The sequence below is a fragment of the Leptodactylus fuscus genome, chromosome 3 (assembly GCF_031893055.1).
Source record: "Leptodactylus fuscus isolate aLepFus1 chromosome 3, aLepFus1.hap2, whole genome shotgun sequence".
In the NCBI taxonomy this organism is placed as follows: Eukaryota; Metazoa; Chordata; class Amphibia; order Anura; family Leptodactylidae; genus Leptodactylus; species Leptodactylus fuscus.
In genome coordinates, this window is record NC_134267.1 from 204,020,541 (window position 1) to 204,041,209 (window position 20,669).

Here is a 20,669-nt window from a genome sequence, read left to right on the forward strand (position 1 = left end):
TAGGCACCATACATATAAAACCCCAAATTATGACCCCTCCGCTGCAAGTGTTAACTAGGTGCCATTGCACATTGCTGATATTAAATTGCCACCAGCCAATGTGTGATGTGATCGGCTTCCTGAACAGCTGGAAATTTGGCCACATGCGGTTGTTGCAATGACTGGCCATACCCATAATGAGCAGGCAATGGAAGCTTACATAATTGGTATGCATGAGAATTATTATACCAAACAGAGAAGAAAGAAGACTATAAGTATAGTATGATGGCGACATGTATGTACCAACAATCACTGAGTAACAAGTAACAAGTTTCCAAACACTGCTTAGGGTAGAATGGCCTGGACCTCACGTGAGGCCTACTAGGCACAAGTAAATGTCATCCACTTCTGGATATGTCTCGTCTTCTCTTCCTGACACTTTGTAGGCCAATGACCTGTCTTTGTTTTTCTTAATACAGTAATGAAGTCTGATGCACTGCACCCCTGTGTTCTTACATCATGTACAGGTGAGAGGCACTCATGGAGAAACAACATCACATAGTGGTCATACTGTACGTCTGTCATAGACTCCACCATAGCCCAGATCTATTCTACCCATCCATTTTGTCCATGTACATTGTTTTTGTTTCCTGCACTATCGATTTAATGCAAAATGAAGTTCTCTGGTCCAGTAATGCAGGTTGTTATAGGGTCCACTGGAAGCAGCAAAGAGACTTGAGGACTATATATCCAGTAGCAGATTTAGATCTTAGGAGCCTGTAAGGACAGACTGTCTGGTGCCTTGGGTTCTGTCCATCACGTAGGCCACAACTTAAGTCATGTATGGCTTTAAGATGTTTGCCGGCTCTTACAACATAAATCTGGACATTGCGGTGTTCTTCTAGAAACTTCTATAGCTTCTCCTGGAGTCTTCCTGGTCGTCCTCCTTTCACTCCAACGGCATTGTAAATGCCTAATAGATATATCCAAACACATCATATACAGATAGCTACACACGATTTAGTGCACTTATATGTACATTTGCTCTTCTCCAGGCAATTATAGGCTTGGCCTGCTGTGCCTATGAGTAATGTAAGCCCAGTTTATTTTCCATTGGTTCTTTACAATAGTCTTTGTCACACATATCCATGCCGATGTATATGTATCATCTCAGGGCTAGAAATATCTAGAATTCATTATGTAGAGTAGGTCATATAGGCGAGGGGTATACTGGATACTACAGTTTGCTTTACCTGTTGTTTGTTACGAAATCACTTCTTCAATATCCAGATAACATTGCTGAGGTCTAAGCCAAGCCATGTGTCTTAAAGATGAAGGATTATTACATGGAGATGGGTTTTACTCCTAAAAACACTCTCTTCATTGTCCTATGACTGAGTAGTAGTTATAGTTTTCCTTTATTATAGGGATATTGTTTTTGGAAAAGTGTGAGATTCTATTTCTTTAATGTCCATTCCCTCGACTTGGAGAGAATATCATGACATTTCTTGGTTTATGTAGAACTTACCTATGGAAATGGTCATGGGTATCTGGATGAAGAGTAGAAAATATACAATACATGTTTATCTAACACAATGTCTACAAAGCCTTGTATGTTTTTAGAATTTATTAGGGGAATTCTTGAAGGCCACCTCCTGATTTAGGGGCATCCTCCATGAGCCCGTGCGACTCTGGCGTCTTTTACAACACAAAAGTGGCATAAATGATGAATGTGGTGGGGCCTGTGGGTCCCGAGGGGCCCACTATGTGATAAGTGGTAAGGCCGGCCCGATAAATCCACTGGTAACTATTTTAGTGCAAGTGACATTAAAACCTGTAGTTTATGCACAAACGTGGCATAAAATAATAATGAATTGTCCCCATAATATCCATACACATTACATAAATGCTGTCCAAACATGTCAATTCAACAATCTAATGTGTATGGGGATGTCCAGACAATGTTGGGGGAAAAACTTGAGTCTATTGGATAAATAAAAGAGATAAAGCATTGGCAGAGGTGTTTGGCAGCAGCTTATTTGGCTTACCGTATATACTCGAGTATAAAACGAATTTTTAAGCCCAATTTTTGTGCTGAAAAAGCCCCCCCTCGGCTTATACTCGAGTCAGCAAAAAAAAAAATATATATATTTTTTTTTTTTTAGGAGGAGGGTCTATGACCAGCCACAATATCAATGTATAGAATCTCCCATAAAAAAAAGTGCAAAAAAAAAAAAAAAAAAAAGATGATTTAAAAAAAATAAAAGTTCTAAATCCCTCCTTTCCCTAGAATACATATAAAAGTAGAAAATTACTGTGAAACACATACACATTAGGTAACCTGTGTCTGACAGTGCCCGTCTACTGAATATAGGGTATCTACAGTGCTCCTGTTCCGTCGGGAAGGGGTTAATAGTAGCACTGCAGATACCCTATATTCAGCCAGGCTGAATTCCAAGTGGGGGAAGAAAAAACCCAGTCCTCAAACTCAGGGAAGGGGCAGACAGACAACCAAAACACCCCCTCCCCTTCCCCAGCACCCAGCAACTACTGCACCCAAAAACTCTGGCCATTTTAATTTTTGAAATTTTCCAGTAGCTGCTGCATTTCCCCCCTAGGCTTATACTCGAGTCAATAAGTTTTCCCAGTTTTTTGTGGTAAAATTAGGGGCCTCGGCTTATATTCGGGTCGGCTTATACTCGAGTATATACGGTATACCAATGGAGAACACATGGCCAAGCTGAGTGTCCATACTGTAGACCACCTGAGTAATATCAAAGACGTGTACTCCTTTGAACCATTTGAAAGAGAGGTTGAGGCCCTGTAGCTGATAGCGACCCCAAGACTATTGCCGAATGTCCTTATCTGATCCTAAACCGATTAAGTTGGAAAATTAAAATGACAAAGCGAACAAAGAATGAGTCAGGTCTATAGGGCACAATGGACCTATTTAGAATATTCTCCGTAACTACCTCAAAAACACAGAATGTGGGGTGGCCATGGCCTTACACATGATCTTTGCCTGGCTTATTGTATTGCTTGTATAGCTTTTACACACTTTGGGAGCAGATTGTGTGCACTTTATACTGACAGGTGTGAATACATGGCAGTTACCTATTATACGCTCCTTTTCTACGTGACCGTTCACCACTGATGTTTGTACAACAGGTGTCTTTGTAGCTTCACTGCAGTTATTTCTCATGTACTTGCTTTACAACGTGAAGGGTAATTTCAAAGAGAGTAGATCTTAAAATTTCTGTCACTGATGTCTTAAAATACACATTTTTTTATACTCTTTACTTCATTCTTTGTCCCAAACATAAAGGGAATATGTGTGAAGGGCAAACGTGATACGGGGACAGGATTCATTATAAATTTGTTGCTGTAATTCTAATTTTGGTTTAGGACTTGGGTAAACTACATTAAGGGGGTTTTCCGATTTTTACAGTTCCTTTGTGATAGTCTCTGGCCATATCTTGGTCATCGGGTGTCCTGCAGATAGGACCCCGATGATCAACTTAAGGAGGGATATGACAAAAAGTGTTGAAATTACTCTGCAGTGCCTCCGCTGGTGAAATTAAGCATTACATAGTTCTCATTCAAGTCAAGGGGATGTCCATGTGATCCACGGGTGTACTCGGTCCTCCCAAGTCAAAGATATTATTATTATTATTATTATTATTATTATTATTGTTTATTTATATAGCACCATTAATTCCATGGTGCTTTACATATGGGATTCCATGGTGCTTTACATTTGAGCCATTATATATCATGTTTGACAAATGGGGGGTCCTAAATGAGAAATCTCTGTTTATTCAGAAATGCAAATGGGTTTTCTATACTGGATTACTTTGTTTTTACCCATATTTATACTGAACTATACTTGTATGTTTGTGAAATGGGTGAATATATGTATGAATAAATAGACTAACATTTTTGTAATATTTGTTCTAGTGACCTTGCTCGATTCTATGTCTGCTCTAGGAGACCTGGGATGGGTGGCCTATCCACCAGAAGGGGTGAGTATTTGAAGGCCTCACTTACGGAATATTATACAATGATGACAATTTTACGTCTTATTACATGTTTGTGGTAGAGAGATGTGTGACCAGCTCTAATTTGATGAAGGACTCCAATTTAATATAATAAAGCCTATCACCTTCATCTCATGACACACATATGTGGACATGTCCATCCAAGAGCAGTGATAAGAAAGGACTGGTCTGTAAAAATGTAGTATGCAATGAGTGCATAGTAGCTTCTAGAGACCATGCAAGACCATGCCAATTTAGGCTTTGTTGCATATTTTGCTGACGTTATTTGTAGCCAAAGCCAGGAATACATTGAACAGAAGGGAGATGTATAAGAGTTTCCTATATATTTCCCATTCTTTTTATAGCCATACTTGGCTTTAGCTTAAAAGAATACAGAAAAATCAACAAAAAAAAAGCTGCATTACGCAGGGAGGAGGAATATAGTTCCACTCCCAGTGCATTTAATAGTCCGAGACCACCTACCACATGAACATGCCCACCCCTTCCCAATAAAGACCCAAACACTGCTGACTGGATTTTAATTTGACCTGTTCAGGACGATTTATTAAACACATAACCAAAGTATAAAAACACTGTATGACAATTACAACACCGCCATCAAACTGGGCAATGTATAATTACCCACCCATTAATAATAAACGTATAAACCTTTACAAAGTAACCCCTTTATAACAGTGCAAACTAAAAACACCCCAGACAATCCCACCGTGGGGATAGGCACCACCCCGAATCTGCCCAGGCGCAAGAACACCCACCTCGGGCAGGACTTAACAATCTGAGAGCGTAAGCCTGAGACCCCATAGGGACCCGAGCCCAACTAGGTGACACCCCAGGCTTGAACCTTACCCCACTAGGAGCCCCATACCATAAATGAGGTCGTAAAAACAGCCTGCTAGTCCTCTAACACTCCAACCCCCCAGGCAAAGAAAAACAAAACCAAGACCATAGCAAGGGTGGGAGGGCGGGCCACTTCACACTCTGCCAAGACTACTCTGCACCCAACTAACCACACCCCCATCTTAAAGTACCTCCGACTCCGCCCCAAATTTTCCCGCTCTTGGCCGTTAGCATTAACCCCCTCTGTTCTCTTAATCCTCCCCCCTGTCAAGCTGTCCTCCGTCCCCAGGGCCTAGGGCCTCTTCTTTTACGCAATGTGATGCCTTAGTATTAAGCCGATTGCACACGACCGTTTGCTCACTTGGCTGCTGTGAATGAATGGCATGGTTGGCATACAGGAGACACACGGATGTCATCCATGTGCCACTCGTGCACTGGCCGTGCTTATGCTGCCCCTTTAATTCAATGAATAGGACGCAAAAGCAGGTCCGCAAAATCGGACCGGAATAAGACCTGTAACTCATGGTCACATGTAAGGGCTCAGTGAAACAATTGGGTCAGTGTGCTATCCGGGAAAAACTGAGACAGCACACTGACCATTCATAAGGTCTTGTACAAGGGGGCTAAGGGTGATTTTTGTGAAACAATGGGATAGTTAAAGGGATGAGAATACAAGTAGCACATCAAATAAATGTCAGGTACTCCTGTCTGTGAGCCCTGCAGACCATCTAATGTGTATGGAGTGCCCCAAATTTATCTCAATGGCACAAACACTGTGCGAAAGGTTTCAGCATTTTTATATGGATTTTGAAAATAGAATATAATAAAAAGTTCATTTTTGCAAATTTTCTAGTAATGTCAAGCATTTGTGAGCAACTCTCTCCTGCAGTTATTCTCTATTCTGTAAATTAGAGATGCTATTGAGAGTTCAGCGGAATCAGCTGGCTATCTGATGTGTATGGGCATGTCCTAACTCTTCCCCAAATTAGACTGCCTGTGAAATTGGCTGTCTGATGTTAACATGCCCGACCCCTTCATTCTTTGGAGAGACATAGTCAGGCCATCCATACAGAACACATGCACACTTTGCCAAGCCAAGCTGGCATGTCTACTGGGCTTGGGTAGGAATAGCTATTGGAAGAACCTGCATTCACTTAATATGTAGCAATATTTTAAGATTAAGAAAACCCAATTAGAATTGAGAAAATGTTATTATGCAATTTTATGTTAACAAACCATAGTAGGAGAATAATAATTGTTCAATCGGGGGTGCTTAAGTATCATTTACATACAATTTCCTTGTAGGAAGAGTAGTGACAGGCACTCATCTGAATCCAAAACCTAGTTAGTATACTCAGACGTAATGAGATGACACTAAAATTTTAAATCTTCTTTGGAATTTTGATTTCTGAAGCAAAAACTGTGTCTTACGCATTAAACTGGAGGAAAATTAGGATTCTGATTAGTTACAGTAGACCAAGCCTTAAGGATTCTACTAATCCTAAATCTTCATAATTTGACTCCATATCAAACTAAAGCCTGGATTTCCAACTTCTCTAGAGCATTTTAGTTAAAAAAAAATGACAAAAAGAACACACTAGTGTAGTAATTTTTTATATATTTTGGAGACTTGTGCAAAAAATTTACTCATATAGATTGGCATTCACCTTACAGAGTTGTACTTTCCATATGGACAACTATAGTGAATGCTTTATGAATGGTTCCACACCTTTTCGACCCTTCATTCTAAGAGGGAGGAACAGCAATGGATAAGACCACAGGCACACGCAACAGGGAAACAACAACTTCCAATATTGGGCTGGGGATCAATAAAGGAATGCAAGTGAAAACTGTTATGTCAGACCCTTTTATTAGCAAAGCGTTTCTATTTCATGCTGGTGCCTTCATCAGGCACAAAGAGGGATTGGATTATGCCTGATCAAGGAACCAGGATGGCGCTGAAACGCATTGCTGCTATAAATAAGCTCAAGTGGACTTGACATATGCTGACTTTCACTGCTCATTCTCTATTGTAGTCCATGGTTTCCCTCTTGTGGATTCCGTGGACTGGTTTTGAGTATTTTAGTACAAATTTAAAATCCATCTGATTTTTATCTAGAATTGTATCAAGTTCATATATCCCTTTTAATATTCAAGACCATATAGTTTCTTGTAAGCCAACTGTTTGATACCGGCTATGAAAAAGGTTTTCCTTAAATACGTTTCTGTTCATCAACAGTGGGAAGAAATCAGCGTAATGGATGAAAGAAACACCCCAATGAGAACCTATCAAGTTTGCAACGTCCTAGAGATCAACCAAAATAACTGGCTGAGGACCAGCTGGATAGCTAGAGGCAGTGCGCAACGTGTCTACATCGAAATCAAGTTCACCCTACGAGACTGTAACAGCCTACCTGGAGTATCAGGCACCTGCAAAGAGACCTTCAACATGTATTACTTTGAGTCTAACTATAGCAATCTTCGACACATCTCGGAGAACCAGTTCATTAAAATAGATACCATTGCAGCAGATGAGAGCTTCACCCAAGTGGATGTTGGAGACAGAGTCATGAAGCTAAACACAGAGGTTAGAGACATAAGTAACTTGTACAAGAAGGGTTTCTACTTAGCTTTCCAAGATGTTGGAGCATGCATCGCCCTGGTCTCAGTCCGGGTCTTTTATAAAAAATGTCCAAGTACAATCCGAAATCTGGCCCTGTTCCCAGACACTGTCACTGGAGGAGACTCAGCTTTGGTGGAGGTTAAAGGATCATGCGTGCATAACTCAGTGGAGTTTGATGCCCCCAAGATGTACTGCAGCGCTGATGGAGGTTGGCTGGTGCCCATTGGCCGATGTTATTGTAAACTGGGCTATGAAGAGAAGAGGAATGGATGCCAACGTAAGTAAAACATCTATGTTCTATTGAATTCAATGGGAATATTGTTTTAAGTACAATCTTAAATTGTTACTATTGAGATTAGCACATTTCCCAAAATTCTTTTTAGGTTCAAGATGATCTTGTTGGCCAAGAGATTTTATTTACTTTGAATAAAATCTGTCTGACGTAAAAGTGCCCCAATTGCTCTGAAAAGTTGTGTATGATGCTCTGAGGTCTCCTAGGACTGCTTCAAACTCAAGCTCTTTAAGGGCAAGACATCAATCAATGTCAAAGTGACAGCAACATATATGGCTAACAATAGTAACTCACACCTATAATCCCACACCAATAATTGTGTTAGAGATGGGGCTGCCTTTAAGGCGTTACAGAGGAACCCACTAGGTGCCCAAGGTCATGTGACCCTTCTTCTCTGTCCTCTTTTGGTCTGTTAAAAAGCAGGTACCATTCTGAGCGATTTGTGGAGGACGAATTCCAAAAGTTCCTGATTCACCCAAACATGAAACTTTTAGGAAATTCGTAACAAGTTTTCTTTGTTCTGAATAGGATTCGCTCACCACCAGTCCTGTCTATATGTGGAAAGATTTTCTATAAATTCTCCTTTAGCTAAAACAATAGATTTTTAGTATGCATGTCCATCTTTCAATGCTTACTGCAGTGTCCTATATGCTGATCCTCTAAACCAAGTGAAATGAGTATATGTAGATCTATAATATTCTGTACAAGATACTGAGCCTATTAATAAATTTGTGGTATCAAGGTTTTATTTTTTCTTAGATGGTTTTCTAAGAATGGATTAAACCTTATGGATTTACTAAATCTTGACTTTTGATTGGCTCCTTGGTTGACATATAGTATTTCCCTGTCATGGTAGTCTACAAAAGTAGATGAGTTAATCAAAAATCCTTGGAGGACTTGAAAGAATTAGAGGGAAAATCCTTGGTGGAGAACAAGTTAAATGTTTCACGTCTGGCCCTAACAGGGCATGTGATAAACCACAGTTCCATTGAAAGTCCTGCGGATTTGTAACTGGATAAAATGTGGGACTGATGTGCCTCATGCTGCCAATTGGTGGACATTAGAGATGAGCGAACAGTAAAATGTTCGAGATTCGATATTCGTTTCGAGTAGCCCCTCAATATTCGACTACTCGAATCGAATATCGAACCCCATTATAGTCTATGGGGGGAAAATGCTCGTTTCAGGGGTAGGCAACATTCGATCAAATTATACTTACCAAGTCCACGAGTGAGGGTCGGGCTGGATCCTCCGAGAAGTCTTCTCCTTGCAGCATCCCCACGGCATCTTCCGGCTCTGAATTCACTCTGCCAGGCATCGGGCCTGGGCAGAGCCGACTGCACATGTCCGATCTACAAGCAGGCATGCGCAGTCGGCTCTGCCCAGGCCCCATGCCTGGAAGAGTGAATTCAGAGCCAGAAGACACCGCGGGGAAGCTGCGGGGAGAGGACTTCTAAAGGTAGGAGAAGAACCAGCGTTGATTGGCCGACTGATGCTGATGCTGGTTCTGCATCAAACTTTTCCATTCGAATAGCGAGTTGTACTCGATCGAGTACGAGTATTTCGAATACCATAGTATTCGATTGAATACCTACTTGATCGAGTACTACTCGCTCATCTCTAGTGGACATCCAAGTGTTCGAGTAGCCAATGGTCTACCAATTTTTACCTATCCACTTTACAATTAGATAATGTATAGTAAGGTGGAGATTGAGGACATGGCTGGTTTCTTCAAAGAGAAGATATTGTTCTAAATTTCTCAGTTGTACTATAAGATTAAATAGGATTAAGAGAAAGATAGTGATAAACCAAGGAAGTAATGTCATATATTTTTTTTTATTTTTTGTGCTTTTTTCATGTTTAATGTACATGGCCATAATATATTCCAATTTTTCAGGTTACATCAAGGCCGTAAATTCTGTTCCAACATTTGGTCTAATGATCTGAACTTACAGCATTCTAGATCCCTATGATGTTTTAAGTTTGGCTCATTTGACCCACAGTTAGGATGGAATTTACAGCTGCAAAATGGAAAATGTGAACTCACTTATGGCCAAGAGAATATGTGAAATTTCAGTTTTTCCTGATCAAAAATACACATAAAACAGAACATTTTGTTCTTGTGAATTCTTGTGTGAGGGAAATTATACAGTAATGGTACCAATAACCATTATTTCAGGCACATCAACTACCTAGGGACCCAAAGGTTCGTCTCTATGACAGTTTATTGTCCCATAAATGGCAACTTGTATGTTCACGATGACCTAAGAAATCCAAATAAGCTCAATGTGATGGATTCGTGCACCATTAACCAATTAGTTCCTGGCACTTAAATAAGAAGTGTTCTCAGCACTGTACCCAGAAAGAAATCTTTTTTTTTTTTTATGTGAAAATGCACTAAAATCTGTAAATAATTGGATAAAATGAGGACTAAAGTCAGTCGAGAAAGAGGGTGTAATTGATACCTGCCAGGAAAAGCACTTGGAACAATTGATTTATTTGACTTTAAACGCAGCTGTATTCTCATATCCATTACCAGAGATTATAATGTGCAATGAATGGAGGCCAGGGATCCACACTTCAGAGCTGTAGTTCAAGAAGTACTCAAAGACGGAACATGGATCGGTCTTATCGTGTCGGGAAAATGGATATTTTCCACTTGTTGTACACCATTTGCCCTAAGTTGACCGTACACACAAGAGTAAAGTTGGCCAAACCTACTGTATATAATCTTCGTCTATCTATCTATCTATCTATCTATCTATCTATCTATCTATCTATCTATAATAATCTTCACCCATCTTCATCATGGGTGGTCCTGTCTAGAAAGTGGGCCAATATACTGAGGATAAGTAAAACTTCTGAATGATCTTCACGAAGAGGTGGTCTTTTTAGAGGTGAGGAAGGAGGTTGTTGGGTGATACGAACCATCTATTTTGGCTTTCATGAGCTTCATGGTTTACTTGATATATAAACTTCATAAAACAGCAAGTAACTATACGGAGAAAAATAAACTATTAAGACTTCTGAAAGCTTTTGTACTTTGCAACGTTTTCCCGACACCTGCCTAATACTTTCACACAGTACTATGTATACCGCGAAGAGGCAAAAGAAATCATTGCCCGGTGTAAAAACGCCAGATCATTCCTTCCAAACCTATAAAACAATGAGTCATAACCACATCTTAGCATTACGCCACTGGGAAGAATCTATCATTGTGTCATCGCTGGCAGATATAAGTATTACAGAGATGTTTCTCATAGTACTCTATGACAGGAAGACATTCTTATTTATTTTTAAAGCTTATGCCCAACCATGCCATAATTCTGCGGCTGTGGCCGCTCTAATGGTAAGATAACAGGACATATAAAGTGGATGACTAGCAACAACTATATTAATTAGAAAACCGTAAAAGAGCAAATGAAGTAATATCCACCTTACATTTCCTGACGCTCATGCTCCACTGGTTCCTGACCCCCGGCTGGTCTCTATTCACCCAGCTTCCGTGTTGACGTGTTAATATACAATGTGATCACTGCATCGGTTGCAAAAGTGAACCCAGTGGTGTCAAAAGACTACCGCTAATAGCCCAAAATTAGATGCAGGCAGCACATGTTGACTTAGCTGAGATCGGGACTCAGGAAACATTGGCTTAGGAGTGGGTAAGGGTTGATAAGATGCATTTTACTGTATCAGTATACACAAATCTGAATGCCAACTGGGCATATAAAGCTCATATCACATTTTTTATAGATATAATTGTGATCTTGGTAACCTATGAAAACTGACCTAGATATGGGACAGTATTTTGGGGAGGCAGGATAGATAACTATAACGCATGGAGTCCGACTTCCAGTGCACTGTAAGGGTGGGTTCACACCAGCGCCTGATCTCCATTATGCATGTTTCCTTCTTCTGCCCGAGAAACTGGACAGGAGACAGAAACCGGCAGGCAGTTTTCAAACCCATTCATTTGAATGGGTTTACAAAGTGTCCGCCCGTGAGTGCCCGTGAGCGTCTTCTGCTCTCCACGGCGAAACCGTTTTTTTTTCTTTTACTGGACACAAAGCTGGACGTGCAGGACTTTGTGTTCGGTTAAAAAAAAAATGGTTTCGCCGCGGAGACCATAAAATGCTCATGGGCGGACACTGACTGCCTGTTTTTGTCTCCTGTCGGCAGAAGACGGAAACCCACATAACGGAGATCGGGCACTGGTGTGAACCCGCCCTAACACGTATATAGACGCATCGTGGCTTATACTCTGTCATATAAGTAAGAGTGTTTATAGGGAGAACTATGGAACCTGTTTTCTATTAAAAAGACGTGAAATATGTAAATAAAGAAAGTTGCAAAAATGTTTCCCCCCCAAACCCCCAATACAACATTTAAAAAAATGTGAAATAACCCTTAAACGTTGACTAGTTCGCTGATTTTATTTATTCCACTGATACTGCCTAGGATCACTGCATATAGGAATTTCAATATAACTTATTATCTACTACTTTGTTACTGGGGCATATAATCATTTTTACTTATATAAACCCCATCAGTAAGCTAAAGCTGCTTATATGAGTCCAGTTTTTCTCAATAGAGTCTGCTGGAAATATGTGGACTAGAGATGAGCGAAGAGCGTTCGATCGAGTACATGTTCGCTCATATATCAGGCTGTTCAAGATGTTCGATTCGAGTCGAACACCAGGTGGCAAACTCACTAAAAATTCGTATCCCCTCCCACCTTCACTGGCGATTTTTTTGCACCAATAACTGCGCAGCGGAGGTGGGACAGGAACTACAACAACGGAGGCATCAAAAAAAAAAAATCTGAAAAAGTAATTGGCTGGCTAAATCAGGTGACCTCCAATTTATATGAATATTGGATTTAATATCAGGTTCATATGAGACTGTGAACTATGTGACTGTGAGACAGGGACAGATCTACAGGCAGGGTTAGCTAGGGATTACCTTTATTTAGATGGGAATGTTGCTCACCCAGCTCTTTTGGGCTCTATCTGGTCGGGATCCCTGTCAGCTTGCGATATGCGGAAGCTGACTTTTTCCCATAGGAATGCAGTGACCAGCGTTGATTGGCCGAATGCCATACAGAGTACAGCATTTGGCCAATCAACGCTGGTTCTGCTGGAGGCTCGTCTGTGAGGAGGCGGAGTCTAAGATCGGACCAGAATGGAGACTGCTGTGGACCAATCTTAGACTCCGCCTCCTCTGGCAGAAGCAGCGTTGATTGGCCGAATGCTGTACTCTGTATGGCATTCGGCCAATCAACGCTGGTCAATACATTCCTATGCCAAGATGTAGCAGTGCTGGTTGTGTGCTCAGCACTGCTGCAACAGAGATGAAGCAGAGCTGAGTGTGCAGTAGGGTTCAGCGCACACTCAGCTCTGCTACATCTCTGATGCCGCAGAGCTGAGTGTGTGAGTGTGCAGCAGGGTTCAGCGCATCTCTGATGCAGCAGAGCTGAGTGTGCAGCAGGGTTCAGCTCGATCGAACAGTCAAGTATTGAGCGGCTACTCGAATCGAACTTCGAACATTTCACTGTTCGCTCATCTCCAATGTGGACGTATCCCAATAGTCTCTTGTTGGGGATAAGGCACAGTAGAGAGCGCCTTGTAACCTGTCTTGCTGAGATAAATGCTGTCAGAACTGTCTTTCTATCACATATGCCTGTTCTTTCTTATAGAAGTAAATCTGTACACTCAGCTCGGGCCGCTGTGTACGTAAAGGGTCAGATAAAGTTTGGTTACAGTGAGAACCTATACAGAATCCCTCTGCACAGTACTAGCAAATATGGGGTTTCTTTGACCTGTATACATACCCCTGGTTGAAAAACTGAGTTGGATATTTGGTTGGAGAAAATCCAAGCACAGTGGACATTTTCTGGTTAAATATGTTTTATATTATAGCGGTGTTTTTTATTTTCTTCTAAATCTGAAGGTGGATTGAAATCTATTTACACAGGCAGAGTAATAAATAAAAAAGGCAGTAGGATTCCAATGGCAGAAAATCCAGATGAATTCACACCTGAGAACATGGGGTATTTCTCTGTCCTAGTCTGCAAATCTTGCAATGCTTGGTTAAGAACCATCCATGTGTATATGGAGAAAATGAAGAGGTGGGTGTTTGTTCAGGGCTGACTGGTGACGTCCCTCTCTATCAGCTGCTAACACTGCAGCCTTCTCTGTCCCGATTCTGAACCATGAATAATTTACTGAGATTGCAAACCTAAGTTGAGTCCATAGAATTCCCCTAGGCATTCACTACCTTCAAGCCTGAAGCAGTGACCTTACAGCTAAAAGCAGATGATATTAAACTTGCCTCGCTGCACTTAAACTGCGGGATTAAACACACTGTATGGTCTTAAGTAGAACAACGTGCTGGGAGCCACATGCAGTATTTTACATGGACAGATTAGATTTACCCTACTGTATATACCGGGAGCTTCCCAAAGGCATCATAACAAAACACCGCTACTATGTGCAAGATTTCAGCAATTTTTTTTATATGGATTTTGAAAATAGAATATAATAAAAAGCTCAATTTTGCAGATTTTTCAATAACATGAATTACTTGTTAGCTATTTTCTCCTGCAGTTATTCCCTATCACACAAGGAATTTAGTCTTGGAATTTGGCTGTCTAATGTGTATAAGGATGTCCCAGCTCTCCTCCGATTGTTGGGGCAAAGAAGGATCAAGCCTGTTGAATTTTAACATGCCAAATCGTTCTGTTCTTAGGAAATATACAGTAGGTTGACTCCAGAGAAGCCTGGTCCCTTTAAAAATCTCATGCACACGCAGCTAAGTTGAGTATCATGTACCTTGATGTTGTCTTTTGTACAGGGGGTGGTTTTGTTACCCCTTAGGCCAGTGGCATAACTAGGAATGGCGTGGGCCTATGGCAAACTTTTGACATGAAAAGACCCCCTGAGTATAATGATAGTGTTTTTGGGGTTTGCGGGCCTTACTTACCGATCCCTACTCACTGTGGCCTCCACAGAATGGGAAGTGCCATGAGCAGGAGCCAGGATCCGTAAGTAAATAGGGTCCGTTACCTGCTGAAGTTACTCCAGCAATTAACGGCCTATTAAGAAAAAAAAAAAACACAGTGGTAGCAGCCCACTAATATCCCGTACCCTGCGGCAGCCGCTACTGCTGCTACCCTAGTAGTTACGCCCCTGCCTTAGGCACCAGGACTCAGATGCAACTGCTACCTTACACATATTATTAGGTGCTAAGATTACATTACTGGGCATTTAGGAATTTATACTTCTAGTGATCTACTAAAGGAATGGATATCTTCCTACTATGTTATCTGCAGCCATTTCCTTCCTTATGTGGTCCCCACGGGATATGCTGTAAATGGTTAATAGATGCAAGCAGGGGTGAACCTATAGCTGGTCCAAAGGTAGACCTGGAACCTCAAGGTGCCCAGAGGCCTATCTATTACTTAAGTAGACACTAGTATTATAGATAGCACGTTGTTATTATTATTATTGTTTTTTTTATGATTATGGGCTCATCATGGTAAATAGGGATTAATTTTGCATTGGGGCCCAGGAGCTTCAAGTTACATCTCTGGATGTAAGTCCCACCCATGGAAACTTCGCCTAGTTTTCAAAGATGGAGTAGAGAGGCTCAGCTATTCTCATGCAAAAATTGTATTTATTTTTTATATGTAGGTTGTGAGCCTTATATGGGACTCACAATGTACGTTTTTCCTATCAGTATGTCTTTGGAGTATGGGAGGAAACCAATGCAAACACAGGGTGAACATACAAACTCCTTGCAGATGTTGTCCTTGCCAGGATTTGAACCCAGGACTGCAAGGCTGCAGTACTAACCACTGAACCACCTTGTTGCCCCTTATCATGCAAAATTGTACTCCTCCCTCAATACAAATTCAACATAAAAGTGAGACAAACTTTATTTTCAAGATTTTAATACCTTTTTAAACCCCCGTTCAGAAAAAAAAAAAAATCACTATAAATACATAAAGCATAGCTAAAAGACCTGTAACCCTTCATATTGTTGGTGCGGTTCCTTCCATATCCATGTCCCTTCCTTGTTTCTGTCATGGCCTCCAGCTTCTCAGACTGTTCAATACACAATGGGGGGAATTTATTAACCCATCTATGACAGTTTTTGGCCCTTTTTTTTGCAAGAGATGCACCTCATCCTTTGTTATGAACCTTGTTTGCTACTTTATCAGAAGGTCAGGCCAGTGCGGGATTCTTCAGCCCTAGAAATGTATTGTAAATCACACCAGAAAACATGAGTTATCTATGCCAGCTTCTTATAGTTGTAGATTTAAGTTATGACTAGATATGAGCGAGTAGTATTTGATCGAGTAGGTATTCGATCGAATACTACGGTATTCGAAATACTCATACACGATCGAGTGCCACTCGCTATTCGAATGGAAAAGTTTGATGCAGAACCAGCATTGATTGGCCGAATGCTATACAGTCGGCCCATCAATGCTGGTTCTTCTCCTACCTTTAGAAATCTTCTCCGTGCAACTTCCCCGCGGCGTCTTCCAGCTCTGAATTCATTCTGCCAGGCATCGGGCCTGGGCAGAGCCGACTGTGCATGCTCGCTTGTAGTGCGGCATGTGCGGCATGCGCAGTCGGCTCTGCCCAGGCCCGATGCCTGGCAGAGTGAATTCAGAGCCGGAAGATGCCGCGGGGACGCTGCACGGAGAAGACTTCTCGGAGGATCCAGCCCGACCCTCACTCATGGACTTGGTAAGTATAATTTGATCGAATCTTGCCTACCCCTGAAACGAGCATTTTCCCCCGATAGACTATAATAGGGTTCGATATTCAATTCGAGTAGTAGAATACTGAGCGGCTACTCGAAACGAATATCGAATCTCGAACATTTTACTGTTCACTCATCTCTAGTTATGACATTAGAGGCTCTTAATAATTCAGATGTTTCTCAAACCAGTCCAGGGATTTATTAAGACTGGCATAGGGAACACCGATTTTAATAAATTCCCCCAACAGTGTTTTGTTCGTTCCATGCACTCTATTGTGAGAGTTGTTCTTTATAATATACAATTTTGAGCACAAAAGAAGAATGAATGGCCGCCAGTGATAGCTATTGGGATGCAATGAATAGACTGTCTCCTCCATGAACTGCTCCATGTGAAATGTTATTGACCAGAGCTCAGGTAACATAGGAAGACGACCAATTAGTGAAAGTATTGATTTGTTGACAATGTGGCTTGTTGAGAAAATAGAAAGATGGTGCCTGGTCTCTAGTCCACAATAGAAAGGTTTCCCATTGATTGTAACGTATTGAGCGCTGTGAATATTCGATGTCCCAGTAACCAGCTCTTAAAGAACCGAGGATATTTTGATCTTAATTTACCAAATTGCCTAAGCCCTGTTACAAGTATATTTTATGTTGGTATTTTCAGACAAGTATACAATGGTTTTGGGACCAATGTAGGAGATTTATTAAGACTATCTGATATGCTGTTCTTCGTCTTTTGCCTGCTGGCGTCAGATACATCAGAATGATGAAGAGGTGGACGTCTCTTAATAAATCTGAAACATCTCATGTATTCCCTATGAACTGGCGTAGAATTCAGTCATGTATTGCACCACTTTCCTGACACAAAGTATAATAAAAATGTATAATATAAAGTACTACATAAGTACTATAATGCCGCTATACAGATGCCCATCCTTAGACCAAGGCCAGCCAAATCCTCTTTTTCAGAATAACCTGTCTACTATTGTATGTATATGGGGATATCCCATATAAATAAGATGAAGTTGGAAAAAAGATGGATTGATCATGTTAGATTTCCTGGTGCTCAGTCTTTGCACAGGCAATAACTGACTGCCAAGGTGTGGTAGCGACATATTCTCCTTCCACCATTGCCAAACTTGCATGTGTATGGTCGACAGATATAGCCAATAGCTTTGGAAAGTGTATGGGAACCTTATTGTTATCCATTTCAGTGCCTAACTAATATAGCTATATAATGTCCACAAAATAACGCCGTATAGTGCACAAAAACTACATTGCCAAAATTACAATGCACAAGAGCAGCACTGCTAACTACTATCCCATCACTATACAAATATATATATATATATATATATATATATATATATATATATATATACTATTCTATATAGTGCCATCCCATCATTGCATTAATCACTAAGGCATTATCTTACAGTTTTATTAGAACAGTGTCTTGTTTCAGTCCAATGACAGGAAAAAGAAATATATTCTTAGAATGTGCGAGATGTTTGGATTGTGAAATGTAGCTGGCCAGAGAACATTGCCATAAACTGAAATGTGGAGGGGTGACAGGAGATTGGGAATGGACTGTTTTGAAGGTTAACATGGTTAACCCGACATATTTGGCACCAATTACTGACAATTAGTTTATACATACAAGTAAATATATTCCAGATGGATCTGATTCTCTTCTGAATACTAGGACATTTATAACTCTGTTACCTCGGATGATATAGTCGTATCCATGGAGGATTTAGCATATAATTCAGTACTGTATGATATGATATGATATGATATGTTGCTCAAAATTGCATAAAAATTGTATACATCATTTTATAATAAATTGGTTCTCAACCTGCAGGATGCATACCCCCCCATATATGTCCCTCTTTCTCCAGGGGTGCACACTGTGATGAGAGCCACCGTCCCCCTCAGCCCAAGGATGATCCTCACTTTAATTTATTTATTATGCTTACTTATATAGAGCCATCATATTCTGCAGCTCTTTACAAACATTGTCCCATACAGGGCTCACAATCTACATTCCCTATCAGTATATCTTTGGAGTGTGGATGGAAACACATGCAAACAAGGGGAGAACATACAAACTCCTTGCAGATGTGGTCCTTGGCAGGATTCAAATCCAGGGCTCCAGTGTTGAAAGGCTGTAGTGCTAACCACTGAGCCACTGAGCTTACCGAATCTGAATGTATAAACTTCTTTTATTAAAAAAGGTGCAGACAGGTTACTTGGGAACAGTTAGACAGCGATGGGCCATTTCGGCAGCCGTGTAGAAGAGCGGCAGTGCGAAACAGTCCATCGCTGTCTGACTGTTCCCAGGTAACGTGTCTGCACCTTATTTAATAAAAGAAGTTTATACATTCAGATTTGGTAAGCTCAGTGGCTCAGTGGTTAGCACTAACTATTACCTTAACTACATGTGAGAGCACACTGGGGGGCATTATGTTATACGTGGAGACCATGTGTGGCAATATATTACAGGTGGGGGCACAATGAGGGTCATTATAGTACATGTGGGACACTGATGGGATCATACTACTCAGTGTATGGTCCATTATACTACAATTTCACACAATCCCACAATCCTATACATGAATCCGCTCAGCTCCTCCTGCTCTATAACAGGCAGTCTACAGATTGGACTGTATTTTCAATACGACAGGTTCCCTTTAAGCAAATTAATATTGGTATAACATGCACAAAGCCTTTTTATATGCCTACTGGTGTCATATATAGAGTATAATCTTGCAGATGGCACATTTAATATTCCAAAGTGCACTTTTAAGCCAAGAGAGCTGATGTCCAGAACATGCCTTGGTTTACAAAACCTTCATTTATTACTGAATTGAAGACTTAGTAATAAAACTAGGATTTTACAAGACAACATGGAGTATCTCTATTCCGTTCATACATCCCGCTAGGCTCATGTCCAGCTATGTCTGGTAATGGTTACTATAACAGGTTTGCTATCTGTTGAGGTGATTTTATATAGTTATCCACAAGGTATTAGAAAACTACTGGAACCGGCAGAATGTAATTCCAAGTCGTGTTGTATTGAACCTTGGCTTCCATTATCCTAACTAGAAAATGACTTGGCGATTGATTAGACGGAGGGTTAGAGACCTTCAAAGCCTGGAGATCCTGCATCTTACCGCCATGCTACCAGCACTGACTCCCAGCCTGTAGTCTTTGCATTCACTTTGTATTAATCTATTTTAGGATAAAGCCAAAGCTGACAAAAGTGACCAGGGAAGGATGAGGAAGTATAATGTGATCGGTGTATACAGGGTCTGCAGAGAAACATCCATCATTGCAATACAGATGACATAATGTTCAGAGACAGGAGGCCTAAAAACGGAATATATTGTGATAACGTGCGCTCTGCTTTATGACAAATTATACTTCATTGTATGTATTCATATATATGTAATTCACATTCTGCATAATGGTTGACAGCAGTGTGGCACAGCGTGGATCAGCGTGGAAGATGTGTACAAGGAGAGAAATGATGGATCATAACTAATGTGTATATTATGTAAATATGTGCATAGAGACAAAGTGACTAAGACTAGGTTCACACTACCGCTATATAATGTCCATATCAGGATGAGAGTAACGGACATTAATTGACAGATACAGACGGATCCCCCTCTGTTTGTATTCACACCAAAAACATGATGAGAGTAGGGTTGACCGATCGGGATTGGGAAAGATCGGATCCCGATTGGCGATCGAGCAAATTTCACGATCGGGATCAGCTGGAAAATAATTGGAAATCGGATTTTAAAATCGATTCTGAAATTTCAAGACTGGCTTAACCCTAGATGAGAACGTTCTTCCTTCATGGAAGAAAAAATCCTGCATCACAAAAGTAAACAAGTATAATGGAAGACAGCATCAGTCATGTTCTTTACATCAGAGTCAATGGGAACGGACACACATGGGGGGGACCCTGCTAAAGTTAATGTCCAGTGCTGTCATCCTAGGACATATGACAGCAATAGACATCAGTAGTAGTAGTGTGACCGTAGTCTAAGGATATGCACGATATTCAGAATACTAGAACAGACATAGCTTATGTTTC

General features: G+C 40.8%; 1 protein-coding gene across 2 annotated transcripts in view; it reads left to right on the top strand.

The window, feature by feature from the left end:
* LOC142198178 (ephrin type-A receptor 3-like) overlaps positions 1-20,669 on the top strand; it is a 213,862-nt gene that overhangs the window by 34,468 nt on the left and 158,725 nt on the right. The window contains exons 2-4 of one of the 2 annotated variants that reach the window (XM_075269072.1): positions 459-506; positions 3,937-4,001; positions 7,114-7,774. In XM_075269072.1, coding sequence (XP_075125173.1) covers positions 459-506; positions 3,937-4,001; positions 7,114-7,774 — 774 coding nt within the window. The remainder of the gene's footprint in view (positions 1-458; positions 507-3,936; positions 4,002-7,113; positions 7,775-20,669) is intronic. The other variant, XM_075269073.1, reaches the window with a different exon arrangement.